The sequence below is a fragment of the Falco cherrug genome, chromosome W, assembly GCF_023634085.1.
Source record: "Falco cherrug isolate bFalChe1 chromosome W, bFalChe1.pri, whole genome shotgun sequence".
Taxonomy (NCBI): Eukaryota; Metazoa; Chordata; class Aves; order Falconiformes; family Falconidae; genus Falco; species Falco cherrug.
The window spans coordinates 3,951,685-3,964,247 of NC_073719.1; the positions used below are offsets into that span (position 1 = coordinate 3,951,685).

At 41.2% G+C, this 12,563-nt stretch overlaps 1 protein-coding gene across 1 annotated transcript; it reads right to left on the reverse strand.

The window, feature by feature from the left end:
* Window positions 1–3,817: 3,817 nt before the first annotated feature.
* LOC129734613 (uncharacterized) lies at window positions 3,818–11,106 on the reverse strand. Its single transcript, XM_055698246.1, has 2 exons — window positions 9,359–11,106; window positions 3,818–4,751 (listed from the first exon to the last, which is right to left on the reverse strand). The coding sequence occupies exons 1-2, from the start codon at window positions 11,086–11,088 to the stop codon at window positions 3,818–3,820; spliced, it is 2,664 nt and encodes an 887-aa protein (XP_055554221.1). The 5' UTR covers window positions 11,089–11,106.
* Window positions 11,107–12,563: the final 1,457 nt, after the last annotated feature.

A 12,563-nucleotide genomic window follows, 5' to 3' on the forward strand; every position in this document is an offset into this window, starting at 1 on the left:
GCCTGATCACCCCGAAAGGCTGAATGGTAACACAAGCCCAGATCGATCCTGAAGGCAGCCCAACCCCTTGATTGGAGGCATTTTCCATACCCTCAAGATTGGACTTTTTCACTCTGGGGGAGGAGGTGGCCAAGGCCTTCAACCTTAGTAACTGTTGGGTTTGTGGAGGACTGTTGGGGAACTGAAAGTTGGTCCTGTGTAGCTGGCTCGGTTGAACCTAAGTGGTGGGTTAGTAATTTGAGTGAGGTTCATAATGGGACACAGTTTTGGAAATAAGAAGGAGGCCCATGGCAATTACACTCGTCAGATCGGGGACTATACTGTGTAAACCGAACAGGAGTGGGAGCCGTAGGAAAAAGCATTTGCAATTGGACTCTGTCTCCCGGATATGATTGTATCAATCCTGGATGTAGACCTATAATGTGTTGTAATAATACTGTTATTTATACCTTGTATGATACCTTGCTTTACATTATTGATACGCCAAATAATAAATAGTACCCAATTTGTGATGACTCTGATAGAAAAGAAAGGTAATGTACCCATCATGATGCTTAAGAAATGGACCCCCCAGGAACTGAACGATGAAATCCAGTTGGTACTAGCAAAAGTTGAAGAAGAGACACGAATTGAAAATACTAAAAAGAAAATGAGGGATTGTAAGTGCGAGCGACGGGGAATAACACGCAGCCGACTCAGTATGAGTGATAAAGCATGATTCATTTTATTAGCCCGAATAGCTCTTATTTATACAGTGTATCTAACTATGCATGCTCGGCAGTCTATGATTGGCTAGGATCACTACCTACTCATTTACATGGTCCTCCTACTTGCGGTTAGCTAGCTTAAACAACTTCTTTATCTTTACTGCACATACCTCCTTAGAGTTGTTTGTGAAGCTTGTTAAGGTCGCGGTGTCCTTGCAATTCTGCAGCCATCAGCATAGCTGGCAATTTCAGCTGAGGCCTAGTCTTGATAGCACACCGGTTAGATTTGGCTCTGCTCATACAAATGCTCTAATGATCTCTGACCCTTCTCATCCAGCCATCCTTCAACAATTCCCCCTTTTTCCTTTTGTACGAGCAGGGCCTGATTCACAACATGATCTAAGCTTTTACACATACATGACAATAAGCAAGAAAATAATAATAATACTACTATGATTACAATCATGATAAGCATAGCGCTTTGCAAAAGGCTCTTTATCCATCCTGACAAACCAAACCAATTTGTAAAACCTTCAAGACCAAAGAATCCCTTGTCTTGCTGGATTTCATCAGGATGGTTGATTAATTCTTTTATTTGTCCATGGATGGAATTAGAACGATCTTCTAAATCCATACAACAGAGCCCTTCAAATTCTTCACACCCGTGCCCGTGGGCTAAAAGCAAAAAGTCTATTGCCATGTGATTTTGTAAGACAGCATGCTGAGTCTGAGCTAAATCATCTGCTAGTTCTCCTAAAACTCTACTAGTCAAATTTGCTTGTTTAGTTACCCAACAAGACAGTTCTTTTAGGTTAGAGTGTGCTTTACCAGCAGCCAAGCCTGGAAAAAATATTGAAGCAGCAATGAATTCCTCATAATTCCATAATTTTATGTTATCATCACAGTCCTTTTTTAATTGGACAGTTGTATCTCTTTTCCAGCGTGTGGGATAAGTTTTATTGGGGTGATGATGTGGTAGTGCTAGACTTAAACGACCAATTGTACATGGGTCACCAATAGGTCGGAAAGGAATTCCATTCCATGCTCTATTACCACAAATAAGAAACAATCCGGTTGGCAATTTCCTTGGGAAGGTGGTAGCAGGTGTTAGACCCTGATAGGTTTTTGTGTCCCTTTTCTTGCTTGCTATTTTCTGTTGCTGTAGGTGCCCGTATGCTGCGGTTCTAAGTTCCGATTCTTCACATCCTGTTTACATACCTGAAAATTTGTGGCCATCTTAAAGATACACGGCTAAGTCTTTGAAGTCAACTAACTTATCTGCAGACCTGCTGCAGACCCCAACAATTCCCCCTTTTTGTTTTTTGACCAGCTAGTACCAGGTTTGCCATGTTCTGCAGGGCCTTTGCAAACATGAAGGCAACCAAGGCAATAGCAAACAGACAATACTGCCAATTGAGTGAATGGATGCCAAAAAGGCTGACATTTTCTCAGATTTTGGTAACATGTTGCTGCAATGGGGTGCCTAAAATCCATGCAGCACATACCATCAAAATCCTCACAGCCATGTTCTTGAGCCAACAGCAAAAACCAATAGTTGCTCTGTTTTGTATATAATGGTGGCAAATTTGACTCACATTCTCAACTGCCTAACAAACAAGGTATCGACATTCAAAGTGCAAACAATATTGACTTCTTTTGGGTTAACATTTTACAGAGGTAATCAATTATCAAAAATATCAAGACTTTCAGTAAGATTCTTCATTCCCTGCATACATTCACTTTTTTGCAACAATGTCTGCAAGTCAGTTTCAAGGAAGGGCACACCAAACAAGGACTGGTTCAGTAAGGAGGCCACACATTAGTTGTTGGGTTGACTGGCAGCAGCAGCGCTCCTACAATCTGGCACGCTAAGCTCAGGCCGCACACAGCGAGCAGGTATCCATCGCGGGCCTTCATCTGTAGAGACACAAGCATAACCTCTTCCCCAAGTTAACAATTCATGCTGTCCCGACCAATGCCGGGTAAGAGGGTCTTTCATGCGTACTGACACCTTCATGCTTTTGCTGCTTGTCACCAATTGACACAAAATGTTGCACAATGGAAGGCACCGCATGGTCAGCAGAGATTTTCAGAAAGTTCAAAACATAACATGCTTTCTCTAATCGTGCCTCTGGGGTCATTCCCTCAATTCCCCTCTTTTTTTTTTTTTTTTTTTTTTGAGTTAGTGCCACTTTATTAATAGACTCACATCAATTTAAACCCCAGCTAAAAATACACAGGCTACGCAGGCTTTGTTATTTAAAAGGCGATAGGTTAAAACTACTCGTTCACACACTTCCATCTCCCCTATGATTGGTCCCGGTGTGGTGCCCACATGCTGCTCCCCCCTTGTGCAGGCATCCTGTTTTTTCTCATCTTTCTGTCCAACTCTCTTATCTCTCTGCGAATACAGTTTCTTTGTCTCCCTTGGCCTTGCATATGACCTTCACAACACTTGCAGCTTGTTACAGTTTCGGCCTGCTCGGCCTGCTATTACAACAAAGTTACTTGGTCTGGATTGCTCATAATATGTCCGTTGTCTTCCAGCCATTCCACAAATCCCCCTTTTAGTTTTTGAGCAATCCAGACCCCTTTTATTATTCTGTTCGTAATTCTCATAAAGCAATTCCACACACAGATCAATATAATTAAAAAGATTACAGTGGCAATTAATACCGTTGTCCTGTGCAGAAACAAATCTTTTAACCATCCAGCAATTCCTAAACTCTGTAGCCAGTCCGTTAACCCGTTCTCAATCTTTATAGCCTGTACATTTTTTCTTAACTCAGCAAGCTGCTTATGAATAGAGTTTGAGTGATCAGTCAAATTCATATGCTTTCCTTAGCGCTGTTCATTATAGGCTACTCTCTGCTGTTCATGCTGTTTCCTTATCTTCTAGGGGTGAGATCACATTCCTCCTTTGTTTCTGTCTCATCCTAGTTTCTTCTCATACTCCCCCAAAGTTATTTAACTCTTTGCTGCAGGATCTCAGCTGCACATCATTAAAGCAAGGCCAAAACTGCACATTATCAATCTCAAAACAACCCACTGTCTCTGTTCCGTTGTTCTGTACAATTCTACAATTCCCTAATTCTACAATTCCTTTATTTTTATTTTTTTTTAACAGCAAAATACATTTCAACCGCTGTAATACAGTAGAGTACAGACAGCTTTTGTGCGTGACAGAACACAGTCACCCTGTACTGCGAAACAGTTTTTTGCAAGTCCTGCACTACTTTCCAAGCAAATGGTGTATGAACGTGAGGATTACCAGCAGCCACATCTCCCAATACAATAGGATATGCGTGCGGTGCATCGGTGGAAGGCGTAGGAAGATCAAGGAGCGGTCCGCCTATCAGTTCTACTAAATTCCAGTTCCCGTCTTTTAATGCCCCATCTCTTACAGCCTGCCAAAATCGGCGAGGGTCGCGCGTCATTACCGTACCACTGGAAACTAGATTTTTACCACCTCCACCTTCTTCATTGCCTGTGACTGATAACGTTGTGGTAGCTGGACCCGAATCCGGGTTTTTGGCATTTCCATCCTGCGCAGGCAGGGCTGGAGCCGAGGGGGCGGGCGGGATGGGCAGTGCCAAGGACGCGGGAAGGGGGGCCGGCGCCGAGGGGGGAAGGTGTGCTGGCTGGGGGGAGTCAGGGGGGCTGGGATCGGTCCACCGAGGCTTCTGCTTGCCGTCCTCGGAATCGGTATCAAGTATAAGTCGATGCAGTTGGAGAGATTTAGGGGATTCGGGGCATTGGGGAGTGGCGTCTGGTAAGGGACACAGACTCTCCCCCTCCCCCACCCCCTCATCCTCTTGTCTGTGTTCTGGAGGGGGATACAGGGGAGGTTTGAACGATGTACCCTCATTAACATTTTGCTGACTTTTTAAGCCCCCACTTGGTCTTGCAGATTTTGCAAGTCCCCACTCGCGTCTTGCGGACTCTACAAGTCTCCACTCGCATTTTGCTGATTTGGCAAGCACCCAATCGCAGTTTGCTGATTTTTCAAGCCCCCATTCGCATTTTGCGGATTCTTGAAGCCCCCTACAACATGTCTAAGCAGTCCCCATGTAGGCAAAAACCTGGACGCCTTTTTATCCCCTTTTTCAAGGGCTTCTGACAGTGTTGATCCTAAATTGTCCCAGGTCCACAGACTAAGAGCAGTCGCGGGGGACATTTCCACTCCATGTGTTTTGGCCCACTTTCACCACTCTACCACATCAAAAAGTGAGTTGGGATCCTGAAAACACCCCTTTTCCCTTCCTAATGCAACTAAACCCGATAATTGCTTAACGCAATCTACACCCCACTTTTCCAAAAAGAGTTTTATAAGATCTAGGGCTACCTCGAGATCCATGTCGCCGGTATGCTTTCTGCTCCTTGATTAAGGCACTCTTTCTGCTCCTTGATTAGTCCTTTTACGTAGTCATCTGTTGCAGCCTTTGCAGTAGCCCTCACAGACGGCGAACCCCTTTTGGACGGTTCAGGCTCCTTTGGTCGACACACCGAGCAAGTCAGTGTTCGGTCGATCTTCGCCCCCTGGTCGCTGCTACCGGTGCTTCTCTGTGTCCGCCGCTCCAAACAAAGTTGTAAAAGGTCCCTGTTCGGGCGCCACTTGCGAGTGATGGGGAATAACACGCAGCCGACTCAGTATGAGTGATAAAGCATGATTCATTTTATTAGCCCGAATAGCTCTTATTTATACAGTGTATCTAACTATGCATGCTCGGCAGTCTATGATTGGCTAGGATCACTGTTACCGAAACCTCGGAATGAAGAACTTATCGACACCAATGTGATGTAGATAAGCAGACACTTCTTTATTGATGGCCGGGTGCGTGAGCGAGTCCTCTCACGATCAACGCACGCCAGGTCTCAAAATCAGATTCCATATATAGAACTTATTCATACATATTCATTAATTATTCATACATAATCATAACATTTCCCGTAAACCATTAACATACTCTCCTCCTATATCCAATTATGCGCAGTAAAGCTTAGAAAGGTCTAGAAATGGGTCTAGGGTACGATTTGGGTAGGTGGTATATGAGTCGGTGGTCGCGATCTCCCCCTGCCGGAATTACCTTTTACTAAAGTTCACGGTTTCTTGGCAGGCACCTACAAGCTGTTCCAGTCGACTCTCCCCAGTTCCCATTAATCTCATATTCTGACATTTCAATACACCTCTGCGTACAGAAGACTGGTTAAATACAATGGAACCTTCCAACCCTAGAGTTATTACAATAGGTCCAGGCCCTTCTTCTAGCCTTGGTACAAGACGTACAAAAGATTCCATAACGACTCTTATTGCGTAGATGCAAGTTTCCTATAATTTTTTTTTTCCTTAGCCTTCTACATTTTAATTCTATTAAATGATTTTATAAAATCAATTAATTAATCAAATAGAATCAATCAATTTTAATTTATTAACTAATCGGTAACATTTCCCCCCTTTGAAAGTGTTGAAAATCATTATTTCAATACTTTCACTTTATTCATATATCTTTTGTTTCAACATATTTGGGTAATGGATCATGTCTTGGTAAAATAGTTGGTACTTCTCTCATAATGATACGACTCACTGCAATTCCATTGGTAAATTGTTTCTTCAGACATGCATATATCAGCATGCTCATCAAAAAGACAACTAGTAACAGAAACAAAGTCTTAATTATAGATTGTATCCAAGAGCTCAAATTCCATCCCAGTTTGTTAAAAATTTTCCCAAGCCAATCTTCTGACATATCCTTTTGAATTGTTTCAGTTTCTTTTTCAATTTTTCCCAATAGGTCTAGATCATGTTCCACATCCTGAGTGACATTTGGAATGTGGATACAACAGTGGTCCAGTTTATCCTTAAGATATCCACACACTCCATGTTCTTTAAGTAGGAGCATATCTAGTGCCATTCTATTTTGCAAAGTCATTCTGGAAGTTGCCTGTAGTTGTATATTCAATTCCTTAAACCCCTTCTTGGTAACATTTGCCAATTTTTCCACTTGACCAGTTAACTGATAGAGCCATGCTCTGTTTCTATATGAAGCTATAGGATTTAAAAGTGATTCCAGTGCCCAGCCAATTTTCACTCCTGTAGATGGTTCATTCCAAATATCATCATTTATCCCTGATCTCTTTATTCGTTTTAATTCTAGATTCTCTAGAGATCCTTTAAATGGTGATTTCTTCCAAATCGGACACAATGTTGGCATGCCTAATGTGATTTGTTTCACCTTACCATCTAATGGTAGGTGTGTTGTCCAGGTTCCATCACTTAATGCCCAAACTAAATGTCCTGGACTTCGAATAGAAGATTTTCTACAACTAAACAAAGTTCCTCTTCTGACTGTAAAGACGCTGGTTAAATTGAGAGTATTCTTAAGACCTCGACAAAAACAACCATATTTCAAAGCAGCAGCCAACGGAGGAATTCTTTGAATTACTAAGTCTGCATTATTACAATCATACACTTTTTCACATTTCCACCATGGCACTATTTTATTTTCCTTCTCTCCCGATGTAGTTGACCTATCATCTACCCAGGGTAATACTGAAAAAACCTTTCCATCCCAGGTAAAACACCAAGAAGTTCTTGCTATATACTGAAAATGGGAAAATATGGACATAGACCATATAGAGTCCCACTGGTCTACTAACTGGGTGCTCTGGCCAGTTTCGTTACACTTCCATTTCATAACACTTTTGCTCACGTTGATTTTAAATTGTTCATCATAAGAACACCATCCCACAGTCTTAAATCTTCCTATTTTGGTAAAAACATAATTTAACAATTTTTCACAATCCTCCAGATTACCTGGGGTTTTCCACTGTTTTCTGGTGACTTTTACTTGCTCATACCATTGAGTCACTGGCCTCTGTTCACAATAATTGGTTTCATTTTTATGTTCCAGGTTAGTCAAATTCATAGTTAAAATTCCCCATGGAATAGATTCACCTACTGCCCTCGGTATTGGCAAACAAGCAGTAATCTGCGTGATGTTTTGTAAATTGGCAAATTCTTTAATCAATCCTACCATCAAATTTTCCTCAGCCATTTGTTTGGGAATGTCAATCACTTATTCTGTTTCTATTTGTCTTTTGTTCCTGTCCACCAAGTCAGCCCATGATCCCACCAACACTACCAACCAAAAGAAAATCCAAAACCCAATCATAACCTGATATGCAAAATTAAACATGTTTCAAAGTCAATTTTAAGTCTCTGAGTTACGTTTCACAATCTTCCACGGAATAGATGCTTTCTTCACAGTGCTTTCTTCACTCGAGTATAATGTATCCAAGCATCCGATTCTGCAATTTTGATAGCTGTAAAAGTGGTTAACAGTATCTGGAAGGGTCCTCTCCAGCGCTCCTGCAAAGGTTCGGAGGTCCAATTCTTCACATAAACATAGTCTCCCGGCTGGAAATCATGCACTGAATTTTCCAGAGATAAAGGTCTATTCCAAATTACTGCACTCAGAATTGCAGTCAAAGTTTTTCCTAGAGAAAGCAAATAGTTATATACATCCGGCTTTCCTTTCACGTGTATGTTCGGATTTGGTTCTGGAGACTCATATGGTTTTCCATATAATAATTCATAAGGACTGACTGAGGTTCCACTCTTTGGTTGTACTCTGATTTGTAATAATGCCAATGGAAGTGCCTGAGGCCACTTTAAACTGGTTTCTTGACAAATTTTACTTATTTGTCGTTTTAACATTTGATTCATCCTTTCCACTTTCCCACTAGATTGTGGCCTCCAAGATTAATGTAAATCCCAATTAATACCCAATGCTTTGCTAACACTTTGGACTACTTCAGCCACAAAGTGTGGACCTCTGTCAGAGAAAATTCCAATAGGAACTCCAAATCTTGGAATTATTTCTTGTAATAACCATTTTACAACCTCTTTTGCTTGTGTAGTGCGACAGGGAAGGGCTTCTGGCCATCCTGTAAAAGTATCAACCCCTACCAAGATGTACCGGAACCCATTGTATCTAGGCAACTCTGAAAAATCTACTTGCCAGTAATCTCCAGGTTTTACACCAGATTTCAGTCTACCCATTTGAACCTTTTTCTTAATCACTGGATTATTTTTCAAACATACTTCACACTTTGCAGTTACCATTTTGGCTATTCCTAACATCTTAACTGATATTACTTGCTTTCGTAAAAATGTTACTAAGGCTTCTGCCCCCCAATGACATTCTTGATGTCTCATTTGAATTATTTCTCTCATCAAAAGAGGTGGAATTACTACTTGTCCGTTAGGAGTTACCCACCATCCCGCTAAGTTTTTCTTAGCATTTAATAACTGACCCAATTTGTCATCTTCTTCTGAATATCTCGGTTTTTCCCTGGGAAGGGTTACTGTTTTAGAAGGAATTATTGCCATTTGCAATGCTTGTTTCTTTGCTACCCTTTTTGCAGTCCTGTCAGCTAAATTATTCCCAGCTATTATTTTTGTATTCCCACTCTGATGTGCCTTACAGTGCATGATTGCTACTTGATCTGGCTTTTGAACTGCTTGTAATAATCGTAAAATCTCTGTTTGATGCTTAATATTTGATCCTTGAGAGGACAATAACCCCCTCTCTTTCCACAAAGCTCCATGGACATGCACTACCCCAAAAGCATATTTTGAATCAGTCCAGATATTTACTCTCTTGTCTTTGCTTAATTCTAAGGCTCGAATTAAAGCGATGAATTCTGCCTTTTGGGCTGATGTGGTACTCGCCAATGCTCCTGCTTCTATAACTGTAGTCTCTGTTGTTACCACATATCCAGCGTATGGGACTCCTTGTTCCATAAAGCTGCTTCCATCAGTATACAATTCCCAGTCTGGTCGCTCCAATGGCACATCCTTCAGATCTTCACGACTGGAATAAACATACTCGATGGTAGTCAAGCAATCATGTTCCAGTCGTCCTTCTTCCTGTATGGAACTTAAAAACACTGCAGGATTTACCAGGTTAGTTGTCTTTAGAATCACATCATCTTGTTCAGTCAATACCACCTGGTATTTCATCATTCGGCTGGGAGACAGCCAATGTCCCCCCTTCTGTTCTAGGACAGTTATCACCATGTGTGGAACATAGACTGTTATTGTTCTTCCCAAAGTCAATTTCCGAGCTTCTTGTATGAGCATCACTGTTGCGGCCAGTGCTCGAAGGCAGTTTGGCCACCCTTTACTCACTGTGTCCAGTTGTTTAGAGAAATATCCGACTGGTCGTTTCCAGCTTCCTATCCTCTGGGTTAACACGCCCAGTGCAAGGTGTTGTCTTTCATGTACAAACAGCTGGAAATCTTTGGTTAGATCCGGCAGTCCCAAGGCAGGTGCAGACATTAAGGCACGTTTCAACTCTATAAAAGCCTTTTGTTGTTGTGGGCCCCATACAAAGGGAGAGTTCTTTTGGGCCTCGTACAGCGGTTTAGCTATTAGCCCATAGTTCATGATCCAAAGGCGACACCACCCAGTCATTCCCAAAAATGCTCTGAGTTCATGAATATTTCTCGGCTCAGGTATACTACAAATAGCTTCTTTACGATTTTTTCCTAATTGTCGTTGTCCTTTTGAAATCTCAAAGCCCAGATATATCACAGTCTGGCAGGCTATCTGGGCTTTCTTTCTGGACACTTTATATCCATTTAGTCCCAGGAAATTCAAGAGGTCAATAGTCACCTGTATACAGGTAAGTCTTTCTTCTGTAGCTATCAGTATGTCATCCACATATTGTAGGAGTAAATGTCCAGGCCTTGATTTATCCTGTTTCCAGACTTCAAGTTCCTTTGCTAATTGATTTCCAAAAATAGTTGGACTGTTTTTAAATCCTTGGGGTAATCTAGTCCATGTCAGCTGCATCTTTCGCCCGGTTTGAGGATTTTCCCATTCAAAAGCAAACAGTTTTCTGCTTCCCTTTTCCAAAGGTATACAAAAGAAAGCATCTTTTAAATCAAGCACTGTAAACCACTGATAATTCTCCCTCAATGCTGTTAACAGTGTATAAGGGTTTGCTACCACAGGATAAATATCCTTAACTATTTGATTTACTGCTCTCAAGTCTTGTACCAGTCTATATTCACCCGAAGGTTTTCTGACTGGTAAAATAGGAGTATTATATTCAGATTCACATTCTTCCAAAATTTTATACTCCAAAAATTTATCAATCAATTTCTTCAATTCCTGTCTCACTTCCGGTTTGATTGGATATTGTTTAATTCTCACTGTTCCTGCGCCTTCCTTCAAATCTATTTTAACCGGTTCTGCTAGTTTCGATTTGCCAGGAATATCTGTTTCCCATACAGTAGGGATCACTGCCAAATCCACCTCCGGTGGAATTTCTTGTTCCTTTACCTTTTCTTGTATCATCAAAACTTCTCCCATTTTTGACTCGGGTATCTTCAAAAAGAATTCTCCTTCATCAAAAACAATTTGTGCATTTAATTTAGATAATAAATCTCTTCCTAACAAGGGTACCGGACATTCTGGTACATACAAAAATTCATGTGTAATTATTTCCAAATTTCAAATCTATGGGTTGTAGGAATGGCCTGTTTTCTTCTTTCCCTGTTGCTCCTTTTATATTGGCTGGTTTTGTTCCAATTTTTCCTTTACAAGTATTTAATACTGAAAATGTCGCTCCTGTATCTACTAAAAATTTAACTTCTTTATCTCCCAGCTTAATTTTAACCAGAGGTTCAGCTGGGTTCCCCTCCGGTCCCCTTCAGTTATCTAAAACCATTACTTTGGCAAGGTTGTGAGAAGCACTCCTGTTTCTGGGGCAGTCCTTTTTCCAATGTCCTTCCTCTTTACACAAGGCACACTGATTTATTCCTAAGAGGGTATTAAATTTCCGATCACCACAATTCATATACCCTCCTCTTCCATTAAATCCTCGTCCTCTTTCTCTGCCCCTTCCTCTATCTGCTGTTCCTGCCATTACTGCCAATAAATCTATTCTCCTTGATCTTCTTTCTTCCTTTTCTCTGTTATTATATACCTTCCATGCCACTTCCAACATTGCATTTAAACTCCTTGAATTCTCTCCCTCCAGTTTCTGGAGTTTTTTCCTTATATCTGGTGCCGATTGTCCCATAAAGATCAAAGCCAATTGTATCTGTGCTGCCTCTGTTTCCACTCTCAAATTAGTGTATTTTCTAGCAGCTTCCTTTAATCTTTCCAAAAATGCTGAGGGAGATTCATTTTTATCTTGTCTTACTTCATATAATTTAGACCAATTCAAGGATTTAGGCATGGCATGTCTAATCCCATATAAAACCCATTTTTGATACCGCTTCAGTCTTTCTCTATGTGCCACATTATTTGGATCCCACTGCGGATCCCCAGATGGAAAATTCTGTTCTATTGTTCCACCTGTTATCCCACTCATTACATCCAACTCTGCTTGTGTTTTGCCAGCTTTTAATACCATTTGTTTCTCTGTATCATCTAACAAATTATCCAAAATCACCTGTAAATCACTCCAGTCTGGATTCTGTGTTCTAATTATAGTATCTACCACCTTGCCCACTTTTTCAGGATCTTCTCTATAGTTTCCTGCTACCTGTTTCCAAGTCATCAAATCCGTAGCTGTAAAAGGTATTTTCACATAGACTGGTCCGTCACTGCCAACTCCCTGTCGCAGGGGAGCTATTATATGGGTCTGTTGCCGAGTTCTCCGTGAAACAGGAGTATGAATTACAATCTCCGATAATCTTTCTCCCACATCTCCCGTTCCACTGCTATCCGGTTCACTCGCTGGTTCTTGTATCCTTAATTCTCGACCCTGATTCATTTCTCTCCTAGGAGGGGATATATCTAACTCTGGTCCATCGTCATTCTCAATAACAATCCTTTTC

Coding starts and splice junctions, on each gene's coding strand:
- LOC129734613 (XM_055698246.1), bottom strand. CDS start 11,088: ATGGGAGAAGTTTTGATGATACAAGAAAAGGTAAAGGAACAAGAAATT. Junction 4,752..9,358: donor AAAGACAAGAGAGTAAATAT/CTGGACTGATTC, acceptor GACATGTTGTAG/GGGGCTTCAAGAATCCGCAA.